Raw genomic sequence first — 26,213 nt, 5'->3', positions numbered from 1 at the left:
GCCTTGCCGTTCGATGAAGATATTGCAGAGCTGCTCCATCTAGGGAGGTTCCTGTCATGTCTGCCTGTTTTCCATCACCGGCCAGTCCATCAGAACCCATGCGGGTTGGGAGAGCTCGGCTATCCTCCAAGAAACATTACAGATGTTTAGTTAATGGTTTGTGTTTGGACACCTGGGTCACACTGCTGCTTTCTGTCCAGTAAAAGACCCAGCTCACCAATAGACAAGGAGTTACTGGTGAGCATTATCCCTCTGCACAAATCCCTTGGAAGCAAGATGCTCCTCCTGGCCAGGTTGAAGTTTGAGGAATCTGTCCACTCCATCTTCGCTCTCATCGATTCTGGAGCTGAGGGTAATTTTCTGGACCCTGAACTGGTCACTTAATGGTCTATTCCACTATCACCTCTCAAAGACCACATCTCTGCCAGAACTCTCTGGGGCACACCGCTCACCAAGGTTTCACATGTAATGGCACCCCTCACCCTTACTATCTCTGGGAATCATGTTGAAGAAATATGCTTTTTGGTCATCCGTGGCTGGTAACTCACAACCCTCATTTAAACTGGACTCATAATTCTGTGTTGTCTTGGAGCTCTTTTTGCTTGACTCAATGTCTTGTCTCTGCTTTCTCCCCAGTTTCGTCTTGTTCTGTTTCTCAGGAGGAGCCGGCAGATCTTACTGGGGAACCCGAGGTCTACCGCGATCTAAGGGGGTTTTCAGCAAGTCCCGGGCTGTTCCTCTACCTCCGCACTGTCCGTACGACTGTGCGATTGATCTGCTGCCTGGCACTTCTTCGCCTCGAGGTCGTCTCTATTCGCTCTCTGCTCTAGAGAGGGAGGCCATGGAGAATTACATCAGTGATTCTCTGGCAGCAGGTATATTTCATCCCTCTTCCTCCCATGCCGGGGCGGGGTTCTTCTTCATTGGTAAGAAGGATGGCTCCTTAAGACACAGCATAGATTATCGGGGGCTGAACGACATAACAATGAAGAATCGTTATCGTTTACCGTTGATGTTGTCGGCCTTCAAACACTTGCAGGGGGCCGCCGTCTTCACAAAGTTGGACTTACGCAACGCTTACCACTTGGTCCAGATAAGAGAGGGGGACGAATGGAAGACAGCCTTTAACACGCCCACTCATTTCATGACACTAAATTACAATATTTTTATTTGGAATTTGGGAGAAGTGTTGTCAGTACTTTATAAAATAAAACTAAAATGTTCATTTTACTCAAATGCATACCTATAAATAGTAAATCCAGAGAAACTGATAATTTTGCAGTGGTCTCTTAATTTTTTCCAGAGCTATATATACTGATGCTATGATATAAAATTACTCATACCACGCAATAAGATTTTGGTCATACCGCCCATATCCCTCCTCTCAAAGAGAAGCTTCAATGGTGTTAAAGATAAAGTCCATCTCAATTATCTAAGTGAATCGCTATGTCCAAAAAGCCATGAGCAACACACACTATTTCCAAATCAGTGAGTGCGTTCCTGAGGGCCATTAACCCTTATAGCCGGTTCAAACACTCTATTCTGTAAATTAAAGAGATTGACTTTACATGGCACAGTTAAAGGATGACATCTCCCCAAAGGGTTTGAGCTTTAAACAGCTTTAATGGGTTTGTTTATACTCCTTTAAAAAAAATGGCACAGACACTGTAAATCTGAGCTGCACTCTTCAAAATGGCTGATAAGAGCAAAGCACTGTGTCACTTGTATCACAAGGGAGCTGTTACTCAGCATACCTATTCATAACAGCAGGATACATTCACAGAACTGACAGAGGACACAGCAAACCCTGTCCCCCACCCCCACCACCCTCCAGACCCTCAGAAACCTCATAATTTTTTCTGTTTCTCTCTAGCGGTATTCAGTTCAAGTTCCAGGAGGTCTCTAAATATAGCAACAAAGGTCTCAACAATCACAACTTTTCCGCAGTCAACATGTTGTATGGCTATATTTTGTATTAAATGAAGTAAGTAATATTAATTTTTATATAATAGTAATTGTAAAATTGTAAAGTGCCAGGCATAATAACTTGTGAAAGATATAATAAAAACTAAACTGTCAGCATAGAAGCATAGAAGCAGAAGTATTTTTCCCATTAATTTATTTCCATAGGGATTACATAAAGTAATTCATAAAAGAGTTTCAAACCATGAACCAAACCAACCAGCTCTGAGGTGACTCACAACATTACAAACTTTGATTTGAAGCAAAAAAGTTATTTGAAAATCAGACAAAAATATACAGATACAAGAATGAGTATTTAACGTCTTTCATGAAGGAATGAACTACAATTCCATGAAGCATTGAAAATGATGTCATCAAATTAAAAACATTTTTGATTTAAAGTTGTTGATTATAAATATAGCAACAATATATTGCAAGTATATTGCAAAATATTCAGAAACATACAAATAAATAAGTTGTGTGGAAGAAGAGTTGCTGAGGTCTTTTGAAGCAGTTTGTTTGCCGCAGTTCTTTGTTTGGTGGATTGTTTCCAAACAGGATCATGGGTAGTGTAGTTCTTCATCAGGAATTCCACTATTAACCCTTTCGCACATGCAATCAAACTGGTGCGATTAAATAAAAGTTTAATAGTTTTGATGCAGCAATGCGGCCATGTTTTCTGACGTCAAACAAAGAATATATAAAATAGTTAGTCTACTCAAACCTTCTCCCATTCCATCCATTATTCATTCTCACCACTTCTGGTGCAAACAAAGTGGAAAGGCTAGGTTTTTAGGACCTCCTTTGCTTGATGAACTCAGAATCCCATGCTGCATTGCAATGTAAACAATATGGCGACGTGCAAAGTCGGCAATCGTACTCGCGATCACATCTTATCTATCATAATCAATCATTATAAACATAAAAAAAATCACATTGTATGTTTGCTAATATATAATCTGTTCTCCAATGCATCTGCTGTGAAGAGTAAGGTGTGATTTTTTTAAATTACAACGCACATTTAACAACTTACACTGGGGGATCAGTGCAGAAAAAACTCATGTGCGAAAGATTTAAAAAAAAAAGTTAAAATAACGTGGACTGATGGCTTTAACAGAAACATATATCCTATCAATTAACCACCTCAGAGCTCATGGAAAGTCTGTCTTTAAACGTTTATAAGTTATCATTGACATTCAATTTCCCTATGGAAAAAATTAATTGGAATTTAATGGGAACCAGACTGTTGTGCTCTATTATGGAGAATTCTTTGTGCTTGTTAATTTAAATTAGATAATACATTTAATAAAAGTTAATAAATTGCACAAAGTATAAAAATAAATATATACATTTAAAGTAATCCCAAAAGGTGTTTTTAATTTGAGCCAAGTTATGTCAAGCCAAAGTTTCTGGAAACACTGTGTACAGTATAAATAACCTTCTAAACACACTCCTGAAATGTATATGAAGTTGAGGGATTAGTCAGAGTAAGAAAAGTAAAAAGCAAAAGTAATGTATAATGATTGTGCAACTTACTTGCAGGACAGCTGATTTATACCATGTATGAAATAACAGTCTCCACCATTAACGCAGTACGTCTTCTCCGTTTCATTGCACTTCCTGGCATGACTTGAGCCTGGAGACAATGTAGTGGTTACTATGGAAACACATGCACACACAGACACACAAACACACACACAAACAAACAAACAAACACAGAAAGACCAAGATGAGAATCATACATTATGACAATGTTGGAAAAGTTTCAATGGCTATGTTAAGAATGGAATACTGTAGTTCTGCATACTACATACCGCACCATATACACTTAATGTTTCCTTTGTTAAGGGTTTATAAAGGCATTTATTAATGACTAATAATTAATTTACAGATGCATTATAAATAATTGATATGCGATTATATCAACATGCATAAAAATTTGACATTCATGCAATACTTGCCAAATAGTGAGCCATTTTATCTCATGTTTTACAGTAAATGCTTAATATCACTTATTCAACATTAGTACCATATGAAAATGTACCCTAATGTAAAGTGGACACTTATGACACATTTAAAAAGGAGCCACCAACATTAGAAACCTAAAGTATGTACATAAAGTTCAGTATGGTTTTATTGACTCTGAGAAAAAGTAAGCTGCTTTGAAATGATGTGTGTTGTGAAAAGCGCTATACAAATAAAAATGACTTGACTATGGTTTAATGATCATCAGGCTTTATTATATGATATATGATGTGTATGAGCATGAAGATCTGAAAAGTGTTTTTGCAGAGGACATTAGGAAACTAGGACTAGGTAAGTTGGGATATCACTCGGAGTAGCACCAATTCTTTTGACATCAACGTGACAAGGAAAGTGACAACACAAGTGAGTTAAGACATTACATTAATGAATATAAACACAAAGCGGACTGGATTTTTGCTTCATTGAGTTATAAATCACAAATTAGGGTATTTTATGTTTTTGATTAATATAAGTATGAATAAGTGTATTTATATTAAGCATTTATAACATGATAAAATGCTTACTATTAGACGGGTATTGGATTAAGTTTTTATGCACGTTTTTATGTTGCTATAACTGCATATAATTGATTTATAATGCATTTCTAAATGACTTATTATTCATTAATGAGCCCCTTAACAAATGGATCACTAATGTAAAGTGTTGCCACTATGGTATATTAAAAAGTATGCAGTACTGTATGCAGTTTGTATACCTCACTACATTTTAAGTTTAATTCAGTGAGTGGCTTCCAGTTATCATCTAGGATATAAATATGGTTACTTTGCATTTAAAAGCAATTTTAGTGTAAAAAATCTATTGTTGCAGTCTGTACTCTGGCTGTATGGTGCACATTTTGGCAAATGTTGGTATTCCATGCATACAGATTTGCATACTGTGCACAGTATACATACTGCATACGACTTTCTTTCAAAAATAGTTAGAAGTATGCCATTATACAATATCATACAGACAGAAAGATAATTTGGCCTCAACAGGTGGAGCTGAGGCTAATCAAACACAATTAATTTCACCAACCCAGGTGATAGGCTTTGAAAAAACATTCAGCATTTACTTAATATACAGTATTGCTAACTTCAGAGTAACAGAGTAAATTGCTCTGATATGGTAACAGGACTGACAACTAATGCACACACCCATACAAGGCACTGTATGTAATTTTGTATATCATCTAGAGTGAGCGACATGCTGCCAAATACACATGGCAGATGGGAGGATGTTCTCACAGTCATTGTTGGCTCACAGCCACATAGAGGGTTTAGATTTTCTGCAGTGTGTCACGCAGAATCAAGCTGTGCACTGCAGACACAAGCCCATTGCATCTGCTCTGCAGCCACAGAGGTGGAGAATCCATGATTTCACTGTCTGCCCCAGCACACAGCCACACAGAATTACACACAGAGAAACAGACAGACAGGTGTGAAAGAGAGAGCGAGTGGAATAATAGTGCACTGCTCACTGCACAGTATATACTGCATACTGAATCTAAAAATAGCATGTGAAACAACATGTAGTATGCAACAATAAATGTTTCCAACAGTATGACTTCACTACACTACAATTTAATGTTAAATTTAGCAAGTAACATCCAGTTACCATTTTGCAAATGAAAACATTCAAAATGGAATAATAGCTTACTGTTTACTGAATACTGCACAGTCCACAATCCAAAAACAAAATAACAGTTCAGAGACACAACAACAAATCATAAAACATAACGACAAATCCGAAAACAAAAGAGCAAATCAAAAACACAATGCCAAAGATGACAAAGGTACAAAGAAAACGGTGAGAGAGAAAAGAGTTGGGGCTGCAGAAAAAATGATGGTATAGAAATATTAGGAACTATAAGGGAATATAGAAAGCATGGGACTGTCTACTCTGTTTGAACTGAATAATTACTTCAAACACATACACGATTCCCCAAGAATCCCTACGGGAAACATTCGATAAATTGTCTGTATGCATCCTACAGTACTACTACAAAACACGCTCACTACAAGTAACCATTGAAATGCTGAAGTCTTGCAACAGCTGAATGTCCATTATACATTGTGTTAGTTGTGTTAATTTGGAGTCCCAAAGCAACTCTACACCTATACCTGTTCCTACCCCTAAATTTAACCATAACCTTAACCCTACCCCTAACCTTAATCACAAAGATTAAATAATGAAAATATTTTTAAATTATTAAAAGTACACCAACTCGAGTGGCACCATGCAAGGGTTGGACGTGCAAATGGCGAGCTCTGCGCACTTTGTTAGTTTTTAATACTTTTTATGTTATAAACCGGTGAGATTCGATACACCCTGTCCCATAACTGTTCTATGAAGACAATATGTCAAAGAATTCGAAATCCTCAGGCTCTGGAGACATTAAAAGACACTTACGTGCTCAAGCTGACACCCCTGACAGGGCCGCAGACCAGGGACTCAATTTGGATGGTGCAGTGGGAGAGATTCAGCGTCAAATGTCGAGCATGTCGGCAATGCTGGTGAAGGTCGCTGCTGACTTGGAGGATCTTGCTGTAATATGTCGATCGATCACTGCCATGGAGATGAAATTCACTGAGGTGGTTACAAGAGTGTCAGATGTTGAGAAGTGGATTGATTATCTGGAGTCATCGGAGAGGGAATTAGCTGCTAATCCACTACCGGCCAAGGTGGACTTGGAAAGCATTTGGGAAAAGTTGGAAGATATGGAGAATCGTAATCGGCAAAACAACGTCCGAATTGTTGGAATTCCTGAGAACGAAGAAGAGATATGGTAAAATTCCTAGATGAGCTCTTGACATAACATGTTATGGAGTCTGCTCGACATAACAGGCCATAAGCTGGAAATTGAGCAAGCTCACAGGGTTCTGGCTCGAAGATCCGCTGAGGGAGACAGGCCTCTATCAATTCTGGCCAAATTTCTGAGATCATCCGATAAAGATCTTGTGTTAAGCATGACAAGGAGTAAAAGAAGGCTTTCTTGGAAGAACCACAACATTTTCTTGTTCCCAGACTTTGCGAATTTGACAACAGAGAAACGTGATCAATTCAAGGAATGCAAGAAGCTCTTACATCAGCGGAAGGTTGCTTTTGCACTGATGTTCACGGCCAAATTGAGAATAGATACTAAGGATGGCTGCAAAATATTTACATGCCCACAGCAAGCGATATCCTTTATAAAGTCAATGGAATGAGTAAGTTATTGTGTGATGCTCTTGATACAGCCAAGTGGACCTGACTCACTGAACATTCACTTGACTGTCCGAGGAAACTGAGCACTTTCTTTGTTTCTTTTTGTGTTGGTTCCGCCTAGTGGCTGGAGTTTGTTTTGTGTAGTAACACTCCTTCAAGAAACTCTTACATCAACAGAAGGTTGCTTTTGCACTGATGTTCCCGGCCAAATTGAGAATGGATGCTAAGGATGGCCGCAAAATATTTACATGCCCACAGCAAGCTATGTCCTTTATAAAGTCAATGGAATGAGTAAGTTATTGTGTGATGCTCTTGATACAGCCGAGTGGACCTGACTCACTGAACATTAAATTGATCATCCGAGGAAACTGGGCACCTTCTTTGTTTCTTTTTGTGTTGGTTCCGCCTAGCAGCTGGAGTTTGTTTTGTGGAATAACACTCCTTCGGGACAGTTTGGATGTATCTGCACGTTCTTTGTGCTTATGCCTCCTATTGGATGGAGTTTGTTTTGTGGAATATTTCTTGCAAATCATTAGAGCGATTAGGGCATCTGTTCCACTCATGTAACAGCCGAAAGGGCCGGCTCACTGAACATTCGTTTGACTGCCCGAGGAAACTGAATGGCCCTTTTTTTTTTTTTTTTTTTACTGGTTCCGCTAGTGGCTGGAGCTTGAAATGTGGAGGAACACACCTTCAGGACGGTTATGTGGATGATTCTACATGTTCTTTGTGCTTATGCCTCATGTTGGCTGGAGTTTGCTTTATAGATTTTTTTGTTGTGTAATTCTGTCTCACAAAATGTGTATAGAAACACCGGACTTGAGCAATCCAATGACAAAGTTGTCTCGGGGGCTCTCATAGGTGTACATGGACTGTTTGAGTTTAGAGGGATGGACGCCAGTTGGCGCTGTCGTGCGCGGGGTTAATGCACACATTTTTGTTTTCTGTTTTTTTTTTTTTCTTGTTCTGGGGGAAGTTCGGTGTTTGTTTGTTGCTCTAATGTTGGAATGTGGTCTTTATAATTTAGTTTTTGACACACAATCTATTTTTTCTAATATGTCAAAATGTCAGATACTAATATGAGTGGATTGTCTCCACATGGAATGTGAATGGGTTGGGGCACCCCATAAAAAGAAGGAAGGTTATTTCTTTTCTTAAACGTAAGAAATATGATATAGGGTTTCTTAAAGAAACACAAATTTGGGAAGATATGGGGTGGACATGTTTTCTTTAGTGCTGGCTCAACTAAGAGCAGTGGAGTCATTACATTGATAAGTAAACATCTACAATTCAAATACAATCTGTCTCAAGCAGATTAAAGATAAATTAGGAAGAGTCATTTTATTTTTAGCTGTAATTCAGGGGAAAAGTTTGATTTTGGCTAATATTTACGCACCTAATGCTGATGATCAGGGCTTTTTTATAGATCTTGAAGGGATGTTGCGAGCCGCTGGCACCCCTCATGATATAATATTGGGAGGAGACTTTAATCTTTTGATGGACTCAGTCCTTGATCATAGTGAAGAAAAAGTGTGTAAGCCCCCTAGAGCAACGCTGACGCTCCATAGGATGTGTAAAAATATTGGTCTTACAGATATTTAGAGACTTCTAAACCCATCTGGTAGGGACTATACATTTTTTTCATCAGTCCATAAGATATTTTCTAGAACAGATTTATATATATATATATATATATATATATATATATATATATATATATATATATATATATATGTGTGTGTGTGTGTGTGTGTGTGTGTGTGCTCCTTGAAACAACCACACCATCTTTTTCCAGAGTAGCCTGTATTTCTCCTGATGTTACCTGTGGGTTTTTCTTTGTATCCTGAACAATTCTTCTGGCAGTTGTGGCTGAAATCTTTCTTGGTCTACCTGACCTTGGCTTGGTATCAAGAGATCCCCGAATTTTCCACTTCTTAATAAGTATTTGAACAGACTGACTGGCATTTTCAAGGCTTTGGATATCTTTTTATATCCTTTTCCATCTTTATAAAGTTCCATTACCTTGTTACGCAGGTCTTTTGACAGTTCTTTTCTGCTCCCCATGGCTCAGTATCTAGCCTGCTCAGTGCATCCACGTGAGAGCTAACAAACTCATTGACTATTTATACACAGACACTAATTGCAATTTAAAAAGCCACAGGTGTGGGAAATTAAACTTTAATTGCCATTTAAACCTGTGTGTGTCATCTTGTATGTCTGTAACAAGGCCAAACATTCAAGGGTATGTAATCTTTTGATCAGGGCCATTTGGGTGATTTCTGTTATTATTATGATTTAGAAAGGAGCCAAACAACTATGTGATAATAAATGGCTTCATATGATCACTATCCTTAAATAAAAGACAGTTTTCTTTGCATGATCAGTCATATTTTAAAAATCAATGCCAAAATTTCACAATTTCTGCCAGGGTATGCAAACATTTGAGCACAACGTATATATATATATATATATATATATATATATATATATATATATATATATATATATATATATATATACACTATATTGCCAAAAGTATTCGCTCACCCATCCAAATAATTGAATTCAGGTGTTCCAATCACTTCCATGGCCACAGGTGTATAAAATGAAGCACCTAGGAATGCAGACTGCTTCTACAAACATTTGTGAAAGAATGGGCTGCTCTCAGGAGCTCAGTGAATTCCAGTGTGGTACTGTGATAGGATGCCACCTGTGCAACAAGTCCAGTCATGAAATTTCCTCACTACTAAATATTCCACAGTCAACTGTCAGTGGTATTATAACAAAGTGGAAGCGATTGGGAATGACAGCAACTCAGCCACGAAGTGGTAGGCCATGTAAAATGACAGAGCGGGGTCAGCGGATGCAGAGGCGCATAGTGTGCAGAGGTCGCCAACTTTCTGCAGAGTCAATTGCTACAGACCTCCAAAGTTCATGTGGCCTTCAGATTAGCTCAAGAACAGTGCATAGAGAGCTTCATGGAATGGGTTTCCATGGCCGAGCAGCTGCATCCAAGCCAAATGCAATGCAAAGCGTCGGATGCAGTGGTGTAAAGCACGCCGCCACTGGACTCTAGAGCAGTGGAGATGCGTTCTCTGGAGTGACGAATCACGCTTCTCCGTCTGGCAATCTGATGGACGAGTCTGGGTTTGGCGGTTGCCAGGAGAATGGTACTTGTCTGACTGCATTGTGCCAACTGTGAAGTTTGGTGGAGGGGGGATTATGGTGTGGGGTTGTTTTTCAGGAGCTGGGCTTGGCCCCTTAGTTCCAGTGAAAGGAACTCTGAATGCTTCAGCATACCAAAAGATTTTGGACAATTCCATGCTCCCAGTTTTGTGGGAACAGTATGGGGATGGCCCCTTCCTGTTCCAACATGACTGCGCACCAGTGCACAAAGCAAGGTCCATAAAGACATGGATGAGCGAGTTTGGTGTGGAAGAACTTGACTGGCCTGCACAGAGTCCTGACCTCAACCCGATAGAGCACCTTTGGGATGAATTAGAGCGAAGACTGCAAGCCAGGCCTTCTCGTCCAACATCAGTGTCTGACCTCACAAATGCGCTTCTGGAAGAATGGTCAAAAATTCCCATAAACACACTCCTAAACCTTATGGAAAGCCTTCCCAGAAGAGTTGAAGCTGTTATAGCTGCAAAGGGTGGGCCGACGTCATATTAAACCCTATGGATTAAGAATGGGATGTCACTTAAGTTCATATGTGTCTAAAGGCAGTTAAGCGAATACTTTTGGCAATATAGTGTATATATATATATATATATATATATATATATATATATATATATATATATATATATATATATATATATATCAAAGTCCCTCATTTCATCTGTTGTTGATTGCTCAATAGGAAACATTTTAGTCTCAGATCATGCCCTGGTGAGTTTAGAGGTGTTGCCACACATGGAGAAAAGGAAATCATATAGTTGCCGCTTTAATGTATCCCTTTTGCAAAATCCTGAGTTCCAACAAATGCTAAAGGCTGAAATCAATGTCTATACCAACTAGACCTCAGTATCCTCTGTGGGCGTGGCTTGGGAGGCACTTAAGGCGGTTCTTAGGGGTCGGATCATACAGTATGCCTTATTCATCACAAAATCCAAAGCAAGGAAACTCATAGATTTGGAAGGGAATATTAAAAGTGCTGAGGCAGAGCTGAAGTGCCGAATGTCATCTGATGGCCTCAGAGAATTGACCCAATTGAAATACAGATATAACACTATTTTGTCACAGAAGGTGGAGTTTTGGCTATTCAGGGCAAGACAGTCATACTTTGAGTCAGGTGACAAAGCAGGGAAGCTTTTGGCTAAATATATAAAGCAGAGAGGGTCTTTTTCTACTATTCCCTCAGTGAAATCTGCAGGTGGTGAAATATTTACCTTAGCCACTGATATTAATAATGCTATTAAAGAATTCTATCTTGATCTCTGTAGTTCCACGTCTTCGTCTACTGATGAAGACATTAGAAACTTTGTGGAACCATTAGAATTCCCTAAATTGATGAATGAGCATAACAATTCTCTTGATTCTGAGATAACCTTGGAGGAGCTTGGCGAGGTAATTCAGGCCTTGCCTACAGGCAAGGCTCTGGGGCCAGATGGTTTTGCCGCTGAATTCTTTAGATCTTACGCTACAGAATTTATTTAAATGTTGCCTCGAGCATATGGCTGAACCCTAAATTATGTATTAATAAGTTCCCTCTCTTCTGGTCAGAGTGGATTGTGAGGTGAGTTACTACACTCTGTGACCTGTATGAGAGTGGAGTGTTGAGATCTTTTGAAAATCTGGTTCAACATTTTGGGATTCCCCGATCTCAGTTCTATAGGTATTACAGCTGCGCTACCTGCTCTGTATTGTTTTTGAGAGTAGCACCCCCCCAATGAGGCAGATACTCTGGGAGAGGTGGGGCATGGGGCATCAGTGTATTACTCCCTGCTAATTCAATGTATGGAGGATGGAGCTTCAATCATTTAAATTTGGTACTGGAGGAGGTAGTGTGTGCTAGGATTCTAAAAAATGTCAAGTCTGCATCTAGAGATACAAGGGTTCGCCTTATGCAATTCACGATTTTACATAGATTCTATTGGACCCCCTCTAGATTGTATAGGCTTGGTCTTAAAGACACACCCACCTGCTGGAGATGCCAATCAGAAGATGGAGACACAACCCATATCTTTTGGGGGGGGGGGTGTGAAGATCCAAGAATTTTGGTTGAAGGTTCAGAGTTGAATGTGTGACATTTTGGGCACTCAAATTTTACTTTGCCCCAGACTCTATATTATGGGTGATGGGGTGGTCATAAATTTGGGGGATAAACATATAAAAAATTGGGTTCTGACCAGTATCATGATTGGCAGACAAATTAATTTAAGGGGTTGGAAGTCAGACGGAGCGCCATCATTTCCGGAGTGGTGTGCGGAGATGGGGAGTGTGGCAGCTTTTGAGGAGGTGGCAAGTAGAAGGCTGGGGTTTGGGGACTTGTTTGTTAGGAAATGGGGTAATCATTTAGCATTTTTGGGGGACTCTCGGGGAGGGGGAGAGAGAAGTTTAGTTTAATTATGTATGTTTATTATATTTTCTTTTTTTTCTTCTTTTTTCTGTGTATTATTATATGTGACCACAGGGGTGTTCGTTGGGGGTCAGGGTGGGGTTGGTGATTGGGGAGGGATATTAGTGTTGGTTAAATTTTAAATGTTTACTTTTAAAGTTTTGAAACACTTGACTGAAATGTTTCTCACGATCTTAAAAATCTTTTGATCTGAAGGCGTATGCTTAAATGTTTGAAATTAGTTTTGTAGACAAAAATAAAATTGTGCCACTATATTAATTTATTTCATTATAAAACTAAAATTTAATAATAATAATAATAATTAAAAAAAAAAGTTTTTGAAATTGATGACTTGGACCAAATAATAAAAAGCAGCCAATAAGTGCCCAACATAGATGGGAACTCCTTCAATACTGTTTAAAAAGCATCCCAGGGTGATACCTCAAGAAGCTGGTTGAGAAAATGTCAAGAGTTTGACGACTTTGAAGATGCTAAAATATAACACAGTTTTTGATTTAATTTGGATTTTGTTTAGTCACAACATAATTCCTATTGTTCCATTTATGTTATTCCATAGTTTTGATGACTTTACTATTGTTCTAAAATGTGAAAAAAAAAAACAATTATAATATAGAATGAGTAAGTGTTTCAAAACTTTTGACTGGTAGTGTATATGTGTTGTGTTTTTTCTGTTGTATATTTTTGAATAAAAAATGTTAATTGGAAAAAAAGTACACCAACTTAAAAATTATTTTGAATACAATCATACCACCCTCCCACTAGGTGGCAATAAGGATGAGAAACATGATGAAAATGAAGAGAAGAAGCTGCAACACTGTGTGGCTAGCAAGCTATTTGGCAAGTGGTATGCTAAGCTAATAGGCTAACCTTGTGAGCTACTGGAGGAAACAGAAGAGAGAAATGTTTAATATCACCATTTTGGTTTAATAATATGATATGTGACATAATTTAAAAGTTAGTCTTTGTCATATTTACAAGACAACATTAATTATACAGCGATTGTATAAAATATTTTAAGCCAATAGAATTGTTTTGTGATCCAAAGGGGCGTTAATTGGAGTCGGTATGTCATGTAGTGGGTGTTCTTTGTCATCTTGCGGGACGCAGACAGATACTCCTGGAAAATTCCTTCAGAAAACAGCATGAGGCACACTTGGCATAAATCCAATTTGGATTATTTATGAAAACTGGGAAAGATAATGGACAATGTCACGTAGTGTCACCGCTATTATTTGAAATTGTTTTATTTTATTTGTTTATGATTCTAGTATTCTAGTTTTGATAAAACACCAGGGGACCAACCAAGTTAAATTTGTTTGGACTTATGAGGGGTCCAGGACTCCCCCAACCCCCACTCAATTCAAACACTGAATACAAGTGTATTTTGTACTGTAAATACTATTCATATAATTGTGTGTCTGTTGTATTTTTGTTTTTAATGGAAGTATTTCTGTGGAAGCTTCTCTGCGTGTGAGCACAGCTGGGCAATAGCAATCTGATATCTGATATACTGTACTGGCAAACTTTTTCACTTATTCATCACTTGTTTATTATCAAAACAAGCAAAAAAATCTTCCAGTGCTGAAAAAAATAAACCAAAGAATTACGATTTTGTTATTAACCTTGAGTAATTTACATTACAAATTTCATTTTACAATATGTATTCTGTAATCTGTAGAGGAATACATTTTAAAAGTAACCCTTTGAACTCTGTTGTCGTTGTTACATGACCTCACTTCATTTGTCAAATGACCTCATCGCTGCATGTTTAATTAATCGAGTACTGTCCCGGTATTATCTTGGAAATAAAATGGTTATTTTGCATTTTTAATCCTATTTTGTGTCAAACATCTCATCTTTCGACAATACAGAGTTCAGCATACTCCGCACAATATCAACTACCATTCAAAAGTTTGCAATCACTCAGACATATTTTTGTTTTTTGAAAGAAATTGATGTTTCTGTTCACCAAGTATGCATTAAATTAATCAAAAATACTGCCAAAAAATTCATACTGTTTAGGATTATTATTACTGTTTGGAATAACTGTTTTATATTTTTACATTTTTACCCATGATGACAAATAAATTTGACCTGTGATGACAAAGCCCAATTTCCAGCATCATTACTTCAGTCTGCTAAAAAAAAATACAAATAATGTGTCACGTAATCCTTAAGAATTTATTCTAATGTACTAATTTGTTATTCAAGAAACATTTCTTATTATTAGAACAGTTAAAAACAGTTGTGCTATTTAATGAGGTTTGAACATTGCAATACAGTGTCTTTTTCCAGTTTCGGAAAGTCAGTTTACATAACCAAGTCAGTTTTTGGGTTTAAAAATGGCCTAAAAGAAACACCTTTCTAAAAAAAAAAAAAAAAATCATCAGTCTATTGTTCTTTTGAGAGATGAAGGCACACTGACTTGAAAGAACAAAGCCAACTAGATCTAACCAGGACAGAAAGAGAGGAGGATGGCCCATTTACACAACAACAAGCAGACAAGAACATCAGAGTGTCTAATTTGAGAAATAGACTCTTCACAGGTCCTAAACTGGCAGCTTCAATGACCAGTACATGACAAACAACAGTTTCATCTACAACACTGAAGAACAGACTCTGGGACACTGTCTTTTTGGGAGATTTTCAAAGAAAATCCACAACTGACATTGGCAAATAAGCAGAAAAGGGTAGAATGATTACAAATTAGTCTTATGGATGGATAAGCCCAAGTTTAAAGTGTTGAGCTGTTGTTTGAAAATTTTGATGGAGCCAATTACATATTTGTAAAGTGCTTCAGAAAGCATGGGATGAAACTTCACTAAACTGACTGATAGAATATATAAGGCATTGTTGCTGAAAATTATTGGATGAACTGACAGTTTGTAGAATACAGCATTTATTTAAATATAAAGTCATTTGCAACATTAGAAATGTCTTTACTATAATTCTTTTTATTTTTGTTATTAAAATTTGTATTGATTCATAAATTAACACAAGAAATACAACAACATCTATATAATGAATCAAAACCTTTTAACATTAAACCCCCACTATATCCCCTCCCCCTACCAAACTCTCAACCCACCCTGACCCCACCACGAACACCTCTGTGGTCAATAGAATATAGACACACACAGAAAACTAAAACAACAACATAAAATAACATACAATAATCAAGTATAATTATAATAAAATAAAAAATAAAAAATAAAAAACTCAAAATTACTCCCTCCACCGCCCCACCTCGAGATTCCCTCAAAAATGCTAAATAATTGCCCCATTTCTTATTGTAAGTTTCCCTAACCCCCATCCTAATACTCGACCCCTCCTCGAAGGCAGCCACCCTCCCCATCTCCGTGCACCACTCCGGGAATTAGGGTGCTCCATCCGACTTCCAACTCCTCAGAATAACCTGTCTACCAATCATCACACCAGTCAAAACCCAGTCCTTCATGTGCTTATCTACCAAATCCATGACCTCCCTATCTCCCAAAATACAGAGTCTGGGGCAGAACAAGACCTGAGTGCCCAACACATCACACACAAAACTTTGCACCTTCAGCCAAAATTCTTGGATCTTAAGGCACCCCCAAAAAACATGGATGGTGTCTCCATCTTCAGTATGGCATCGCCAGCAGATGGGTGTGTCCTTAAGACCAAGCCTGTACAATCTAGAGGGGGTCCAATAAAATCTATGTAAAATCTTAAATTGCATAAGGCGAACCCTTGCATCTCTAGATGCAGACTTTATGTTTTTTAGAATCCTTGCCCACACTCCATCCTCCAATACCAAGTTTAAATCTTTCTCCCATAATCTTTTAAGAGAATTTAAAGCTTAGTCCCCCGGACTCTGAATTAACAAGGAATAATACACTGATGCCTCATGACCCTTCCCAAAAGCAGCAATCACCACTTCCAGAGTATCTGCCACTCTAGGGTGGTGTATGCTACTCCCAAAAACAGAGCAGAGCAGGTGGCGCGGCTGTAAATACTTATAAAACTGAGATCTGGGAATCCCAAAATGTTGAATCAAATTTTCAAAAGACCTCAATACTCCACCCTCATACAGGTCACCAAGTGTATTAACCCCCCTCACAATCCAATCTGACCAACAGAAAGGGGACTTATTAATGCATAGTTTAGGGTTCTGCCATATGCTCGAGGCTACGTTTAAATAAATATCAGAATTAAACACTCTGGACACTTTTGTCCATATCGAGTGCAAATGCAAAATAACGGGGTGCGACTTAACCTCTCCAGCTAGTTTAATCGAAAGGCTTTGCAGTGGTGAGATAGGGGCAAGAACTTCCTTTTCAATACAAAACCAAGGAGGAGCTCTCTCAGGTGGAAGCGACCAATGAACCAAATGTCTAAGACTAAATGCATAATAATAAAATAAAATCTTGGGTAGGCCTAACCCACCTTTGTCAATTGGCCTATGTAATTTACTGAAATTTAACCTGGGACGTTTACCATTCCAAATGAAGGACTTCACTATGCTATCAAATTGCTTAAAATAAGAGAGAGGGACATCTACAGGGAGAGATTGTAGCAGATAGTTAAATTTTGGAATGCAATTCATTTTAATAACATTAACCTTCCCAATCATCGATAAGTGAAATGAAGCCCACCTGTCCACATCATTCGAAAACCTTTTTATTAAGGGATCAAAATTAACTCTAACTAAATCAGACAAATTTGCTGGGAATAAAATTCCCAAATACTTAATTCCCTGTTTGGGCCACATGAAGGCGCCCGGCTGGAAAGCCGTTACTGGACAGTACGCTGTCAAAGACAAAGCTTCGGATTTAGACCAATTGACTCTGTATCCTGAGAATTTGGAAAAGGAGTTAATAATTCTGTGGAGGCAAGGCATGGATCTAGTGGGGTCGGAGACGAATAATAAAATATCATCTGTGTAAAGCAGAAGCATATGCGCTTCACATCCCGCCATCACCCCTGGAAAATCATCCTCCTTTCTTATCGTGGCTGCTAATGGTTCCAGGGCAAGACAGAACAATAATGGGGAAAGAGGGCAACCCTGCCGGGTGCCCCTATCCAGAGTAAAATAATCTGAAATTAACCCATTTGTTTGTACCGCTGCTACAGGGTGTCTATAAAGTAACTTAATCCAACCAATAAATGTATTCCCGAACCCATACCTTTCCAAAATCTTTAAAAGATAATCCCATTCTACCATATCAAATGCCTTTTCGGCGTCAAGGGAGATGGCAGCAACTGGAGACTGATCATTCACTACTGACCACATGATATTGATGAAACGCCTAATATTATCAGAAGAACTATGGCCTCGAATAAACCCCACCTGATCTATATGTATAAGAGATGTCATAACTTTACTTAATCGATTAGCCAGAATTTTGGACAAAATTTTTACATCTAACTGGATCAGCGAAATTGGGCGGTAACTTTTACACTCGCTTGGATCTTTATCCTTTTTAGAATCAGACTGATCCGGGCTTGTGTCATGGTTGGCGGAAGCTTTCCATTCTTTAATGAATCAGTATAAACTTCTAACAAAAGTGGAGCCAGTTTTGTAGCATAAGATTTGAAAAACTCAGCGGCAAAACCATCAGGCCCCGGAGCCTTGCCTGTAGGCAGGGACTTAATTACCTCAACAAGCTCCTCCAAGGTTATCTCAGAATCAAGATAATTTTTTTGCTCAGTCGTCAGTTTAGGGAGATCTAATGGTTCCACAAAGTTCCTAATATCTTCATCAGTGGATGAAGACGTGGACCTATAGAGATCAAGATAGAACTCTTTAAAAGCATTATTAATATCAATGGCTGTGGTAAATATTTCACCACAAGCAGATTTCACTGAGGGAATGATAGAAAAAGACTCTCTCTGCTTTATATATCTAGCCAAAAGTTTTCCTGCTTTATCACCTGACTCAAAGTATGACTGTCTTGCCCTGAACAACCAAAACTCCACTTTCTGTGACAGAATAGTATTATACCTGTATTTCAGTCGGGTCAATTCTCTGAGGCCATCAGCTGACATACAGCGCTTCAGCTCTGCCTCTGCACTTTTAATATTTCCTTCCAACTCCACAAGTTCTTGTGCTTTGGATTTTTTAATGAATGAGGCATACTGTATGATCTGACCCCTAAGAACCGCCTTAAGTGCCTCCCAAGCCACGCCCACAGAGGATACCGAGGACCAGTTGGTCTCCATATAAACAGTGATTTCAGTCTTTAACATCTGTTGGAAATCAGGATTTTGTAAAAGGGACACATTAAGGCGCCAACTATAACATTTATTTTTCTCTATATGTGGCATCACCTCTAAACTCACCAGGGCGTGATCTGAGACTAAGATATTTCCAATTGAGCAATCAACAACAGATGAAATGAGGGATTTGGATATTAAAAAAAAATCTATTCTAGAATAAATCTTGTGGACTGATGAAAAAAATGTATAGTCCCTACCAGATGGGTTCAAAAGTCTCCAAATGTCTGTAAGACCCAGATTTTTACACATCCTGTGAAGCATCAATGTTTCTCTAGAGGATTTGCACACTTTTGCTTCACTATGATCAAGGACTGAGTCCATCAAAAGATTAAAGTCTCCTCCCAATATTATATCATGAGGGGTGCCAACGGTTTGCAACATCCCTTCAAGATCTATAAAAAAGCCCTGATCATCAGCGTTAGGTGCGTAAATATTAGCCAAAATCAACCTTTGCCCCTGAATTTTAACTAACACAATAATTACTGTTCCTAATTTATCTTTAATCTGTTTGAGACATTTGAACTGTAAATGTTTATTAATCAATATAATGACTCCCTTGCTCTTACTTGAGCCAACACTAAAGAAAACATGTCCACCCCATATCTTCCCAAATTTTTCAACTTCCTGCGGGGAGAGATGTGTTTCTTGAAGAAACACTATATCATATTTCTTACGTTTAAGAAAAGTAATAACCTTCCTTTTTTATGGGGTGCCCCAACCCATTTACATTCCATGTGGAGAGAGATAGTACACTCATATTAACATTTGACATTTTGATATAGTAAAAAAATAAATTGTGTGTCAAAAACAAAATTATATAGACCACATTCCCCATTAGTGAAACAATCAACCCCTGAACAAAACAAACAGAAAAAAGAAAAACGTGCACATTAACCCCGTGCACAACAGCACCAACCGGCGACAATCCCTTAAAACTCAAAAGGTCCATGAACACCCACGAGAGCCCACGACAACTTTGCCATCGGATTGCTCAACTTTGCCTCACAATTTTGTGGCTTTTTAAATTGCTATTAGTGTCTGTGTATAAATAGTTTGTTAGCTCTCACGTGGATGCACTGAGCAGGCTAGATACTGAGCCATGGGGAGCAGATTTTATCTAGCCTGCTCAGTGCATCCACATGAGAGCTAACAAACTCATTGACTATTTATACACAGACACTAATTGCAATTTAAAAAGCCACAGGTGTGGGAAATTAAACTTTAATTGCCATTTAAACCTGTGTGTGTCACCTTGTGTCTGTAACAAGGCCAAACATTCAAGGGTATGTAAACTTTTGATCAGGGCCATTTGGGTGATTTCTGTTATCATTATGATTTAAAAAGGAGCCAAACAACTATGTGATAATAAATGGCTTCATATGATCACTATCTTTAAATAAAAGAAAGTTTTGTGCATGATCAGTCATATTTTCAAAATCAATGCCAAAATTTCACAATTTCTGCCAAGGTATGCACATTTTTGAGCACAACTGTATACATATATTCTTTTTTACATTCACGAGAAAAAAAAGTGTTCTTCAGTGGGACTGGAAGGAAAGCTCTAATCAAGGGAACATAGGAAGCATTCCCTAAAGAGAAGAACTAATTAACTGAGGATGTACAGTAAATAGCTGAATATAGGGATAAACTCAGCATGAAAACAGTAGCGAAAAAACAAACAAAAACAATAAAACAGGCATTTAAAAATTTTACCATTTTTAAAAAAGTGTAATACCTGCAAGCACTTTGGCTTCCTTTGCTACAGCATCATATGATTACATTTTAAATCCAAGAGATGGAAATTGATAATGTGAAGCATGTGAAAAAAAAAAAAAATGCTCTGACTAATTAAGATATTTTTTCGCCACTGTCAAACACAAACATAAATGTCACAAAGAAAATTCAGATGGGAGTCAAAAGTGTTCGTCAAAGTCATTGTGTAGTGGTAATGCACAACTTGTAATAGAGTAGTATGGTAGTATGCTATTTTGAACAGTAGTTAAGCTCAAGAAGCCATGTGAATGTGTGTGAGTTACTGAGAGAGCTGAGGCCTCACTGTTAGTGTGTGTGAGCTGACAGGGCTTGAGGGTGTGTGAGAGTGTTTTTATACAGATCATCTCTCTGTGTATGTGAGCTGACAGAGCATCTGCTTGTGTGTGTGTGTGTGTGTGTGTGTGTGTGTGTGTGCGTTTGACAATTAATATGACTAGTTTGAAATTCCTGATATGTCTGTTCTGGTTGCACTTCCACCTCCGAGACACCGGTGGTGCTGGGCAAAACGCCTGTGTGTGTGTTTGTGTATCAGTCCCAAACCCAAGTGTTTCTTTCCTCCTGTGTACTAATTAGTGACATCAAAGTGTGCCAACAAAATGTTCTAGCGCCATAAAAGTCTCAAGCTTGAGTAGTGCATCTGATCTGTCATACAGTTTTAACTTCACATAACAGCAGATCTGTCTCATCATAGCACATGCTGAGAGTAACTGTCTTCTGCCTTCAAGTGCACCTGGAAAGCTGTTACATACAAGTTAGTCAGTCATTTTGATACATATTAAAGTCAGAAACAACATACAGAAGAAGACAAAATAAACATAATCAATGGCATGACAAGTTCTTGTTTCCGTTCTAATCGGTGGTAGCTTTACTACAAATAGTAATCCATTAGCATAACTGCATTCTCAATAGCAAGGTGGCAGCGTTGCTAGTTTTCAAATCTTGTAGCTTTTTGGTAGCGAAGCAATTTTATTGATAAGGTAGTGGGTAGTGTTGAAAAAAAAAACTACAACGCTGCATTTTACATCAAGTCTTGTATCTGGTATTTACTGACTGCAGTTTTCAGCGTTCCTGCGGATCCTTAAAAAGTCTTAAAATATCTTAAATTCAGTTTTCCAAAATTTAGGGTAATAAAAAGTCTTAAATATCTTAAATGATACAACAAAAGTCTTAATTATCATTTAAAGAGGTCTTAAATTTGGGGGCGGAAAGACAGGAATATTGATATGACCTAATGTGATTATCAAACTTTTTGATTTTGATCTGATTAAATAAATGCATGCGCTACGTCCTTCAGAGTGAAAACGCAGCACTGTTGTATTATTCCAAGCACGCGGGGGCTTGTGAGTATATTCAGCTGTTGCAGAGCAGTTCACAATCATTAGGCCATATCGGAAATTTATGTCAAGCGATTACTAATGATCAACTGTTGATGATGACAATATAGTGTTGATGAAATATGACAATGTTTACTTTTAATTGTTTATATTGTAATACGTTGTAGATTATTGTAGGAGTGTACATTTTATTTCCCTTACATGTTTGAATGAGCAGCTGGAAGCAGTGAAGCACACACGTTTCAAAATAAGAGTCCCTGGTGTATTTCAGGCTTTAAAGTTAAAATTTCGGAATCAAATCTTTTTCTTTTTTTTCCACCTGGTAATTGGTATTTTGGTTGCACCGTAAACTGCATCTGGAATTTAATTCACTTTGGACTCTTGTGGCCTCTGTCTGGCCCTCCCCATTACAGGAAGGAAAGACTAAGAAAGTTTAATATAGACTACCAATTTTAAAAACTATTGGCAGATTAATTGCCTTTCTTTCAACTCTTTATCGTATCAGCAAAATTCTATATTTGTCGACCTCTAATTTGTATTTAGTTATATAATGGTAAATAAACCAGTTTTATGTGATATATTAGGGCTTGGAGAAAAAATCTATTCTCTTACAAATTGCGATTCTTGAGCTAAATGATTTTAAAATCGTCTTGATGAAAAGTAGATTTGTTATTTAATAAAAAAATACATGTTTATCTTAATGCTACAATGATTAATAGATACATAAAGGAAGCTATATTTGTGCATAGTTCCACGCTAACAGGTTTTTTCTCTGATAAATTTAGTCTCTAATTCTTTAAGTTTAGTCCTTAATGCACGCTGTTACAGCCATCAAGAGCCGTTTGTTCACTAGCAATCAATATTCCCGTTATTATGCATGAACCAAAAGTTTATTTGAGAGGTGTTATGGAGAGTATCTGTCAGAAGTCATTCTGCCGATTCTGTCGGACACTGCTTTAATGAATAGTTTAGTAGTAAAAAGACTTATTAAACTGTTGGATGGCACAAACTACATGTCATGCCCCCGCAATATTTAGCCTATACTCTAACAGCCAGGGTATTCATGCGCAGTGGTGGGTAATTTGGCACATTTATCTGCCAATGTCAAGAAACGCTGTTAGACACAAAGACGCGTGCTTGAATAAACACAACTGATTTTACTTATTTTGAAGAACAGACAAAAGAAATGCCGGCGATGAGCATGTCTGATTTGCTTTTTTGTTCAGAAGTATGGGAATATGTTATATTTTATATTCTAAAGTAACAAAATTAGTTTGATAAGTTAAAATTAAAATAATGTATATATTTATTTGTTGAATACAAATGGATATAATGCAGACTTATGACATGGGTTCCTTTGTACTAACTAGTTGCCTAGCTCAGACAACGCACTGACTGGTCGATTAGTAGTTTTAAATTGGTAGTTTTGCACATCCCTACCTTTTACCTGAAAATGATATATTACAGAGTGAAACAATTGTCATTTCAGACACAACTGTTCTTCAATAGGCATTTCTTTCTCAGAAAAAGGAGTTAAAGTTTTTTTTTTTTCTTTTCATGTTTTTAAGAAGTTTTTATATCAAAACATCAAATCGCAATACTTACAGAATCGCAGTATCGCAATACATATAGAATCGGCTAGGAAATATCATTGTAATATCGAATCGGGAGGCCTGTGGCAATTCCCAGCCCTATGATATATATGTGGAAAACATGTCTTGAGTATTTTAAACTTGCATACTGTATATCTGTAATGCAGAGGAGGGCGGGGCCGGGCGGAATGACGGACGCCCGGACCCCAATCAGCCTGATGAGGCAAGCGAGGGATAAAGGCGACCGAAGACGGCAGCTCGAGAGAGAGAGAATTATGGGCAGCTGCCCTGTATGTGTTTGTATGTCTTTTTATTTAATTAAATATTATTTATATTGTTAAGCTGGTTCTCGCCTCCTCCTTTCCCTTGTACCCCCTTTACATTGGTGGCGAAAACCCGGGAGGGAGGAGGGATGCCCGTCGTAGTCCTCGACACTGCCGTCCACCCAGGGGAGTGCCGCTGCCATCCGCCGGGGGACGGAGTAGCCAGACCGCGGGGAACGGCCACCGTCCGTGAGGCGAGGAGGGACGGGACTCCCCGACCGCCTGGAGCGATGGAGTCGCTGCCAGGGGCGGAGGAGTGTCCCCACATGCCACCAGAAAAGCGGAGGGGCGTTCTGTCCACTGGGGGTCGGAGGTTTGACTCCAGTCTGCCCGTCCCCCGGCGGGACCGGGCGGACTGACGGACGCCCAGACCCCGATCAGCCTGTTGAGGCGAGCGAGGGATAAAGGCGACCGAAGACAGCAGCTCGAGAGAGAGAGAATTATGGGCAGCTGCCCTATATGTGTTTGTGTGTCTTTTTATTTAATTAAATATTATTTATATTGTTAAGCTGGTTCTCGCCTCCTCCTTTCACTTGTACCCCCTTTACAATATCCTACCCTGTTTTACTGATAAGCATCGTTAAGGCCATGTTGAATGTGTGCCCCTGCCTGTTTAAGTAAGAGTCTGTGATACATTTTTTATTTTGAGAATGTGTGGGTTTGCTTTGGTATGGGGATACGGTATAATTTATTTTTTGATTCAGGTCTAGAAAAACGTCTTAAAAAGTCTTAAATTTGATTTTAAAAACTCTGCAGCAATCCTGGTTTTAAATGAGAACTAAAGATGTCCATTTCACAAATAAATTGCTCTTTTGAGTCTTTTAATTACCTTGAAGCATAATGTTAATAGAATGGTACATGAATATGGTAATCATATATCAAAGTACTATAGTTTTACTATCTGATACCATCAGATATCGGATTGCTATTGCCCAGTTGTGCTCACACGCAGAGAAGCTTCCACAAAAATACTTCAATTAAAAACAGAAATACAACAGACACACAATTATATGAATAGTATTTACAGTGTGTAGAGTTGTTATATACAGAAATGTGCAAAGAAAATTATACGCAAAGAGGTAAAGGGTTTATACAGGTAATAGTATAACTGGTGGTGCAACAATCAGGAAATATGAGGCCGGATCAGATAACCGATATTTTAATACTGTGATCGGCTGATACAGATGTCTTTTAAAAGTGCCCCCTGCCACACTTTTGTAAGTGATATGCTGCCAATATATTTTAACACCCCACACTGTAAAAATACATTAAAAATGCATTAATTGTGAAATTCTAACATTTATTTGAATTGAAAACAGTTATGAATAGTTATGTTGTCACTATCAATTTCATTGTGACAAACTGACAACCAGTAAAAACCATGAAAGCATCACACACAGCAGAGATACGTTCAAAAATAAGAAAGATATATCCATTGCAAGCTTCAAAACTGCTCAGATGAGAAATGATTAGTATCTATGATTTGTTTATTGTCTTTGCTGTTTTGTTGTAACATAAAACTAATTATTAAGCAACTGCGTGAAGACGCAGTGCCGTTATTGAAGGTTAAACTGTTATTGCTGTTATTAGTGGTATTGCAACAAGCATACACCGATCAGCCACAACATTAAAACCACCTGCCTAATATTGTGTAGGTCCCCCTCGTGCCAACAAAACAGCGCCAACCGCAATTGTACAGAGCGGTTACCGTAGACTTTGTCAGTTCTAACCATTCTGGCCATTCTCTGTTGACCTCTCTCATCAACAAGGCATTTCCAACTACAGAACTGTTGCTCACTGGATGTTTTTTGCTTTTGGCACCATTCTGAGTAAATTCTAGAGACTGTTGTGTGTGAAAATCCCAGGAGATCAGCAGTTACAGAAATACTCAAACCAGCCTGGCACCAACAATCATCCATGCGATTATCTAATCAGCCAATCGTGTGGCAGCAGTGCAGTGCATAAAATCATGCAGATACGGGTCAGGAGCTTCAGTTAATGTTCACATCAACCATCAGAATGGGGAAGAAAATTGGATCTGGCATGATTGTCAGTGCCAGATGGGCTGGTTTGAGTATTTCTGTAACTGCTGATCTCCTGTGATTTTCACGCGCAACAGTCTCTAGAATTTAATCAGATTGGTGCCAAAAACAAA

General features: G+C 38.2%; 1 protein-coding gene across 1 annotated transcript in view; it reads right to left on the bottom strand.

Annotated features, from left to right (window-relative positions):
- The window catches only part of nrg2b (neuregulin 2b), a 141,269-nt gene that overhangs the window by 26,986 nt on the left and 88,070 nt on the right, over window positions 1-26,213 (bottom strand). Inside the window, exon 4 of the mRNA XM_051649279.1 lies at window positions 3,499-3,619. Within this exon, the coding sequence (XP_051505239.1) occupies window positions 3,499-3,619 (121 nt within the window). The remainder of the gene's footprint in view (window positions 1-3,498; window positions 3,620-26,213) is intronic.

The sequence above is a fragment of the Myxocyprinus asiaticus genome, chromosome 22, assembly GCF_019703515.2.
Source record: "Myxocyprinus asiaticus isolate MX2 ecotype Aquarium Trade chromosome 22, UBuf_Myxa_2, whole genome shotgun sequence".
Classification (NCBI taxonomy): Eukaryota; Metazoa; Chordata; class Actinopteri; order Cypriniformes; family Catostomidae; genus Myxocyprinus; species Myxocyprinus asiaticus.
The sequence above is the reverse complement of the archived record's forward strand: the minus strand, read 5'-3'. Positions and strand labels throughout refer to the sequence as shown.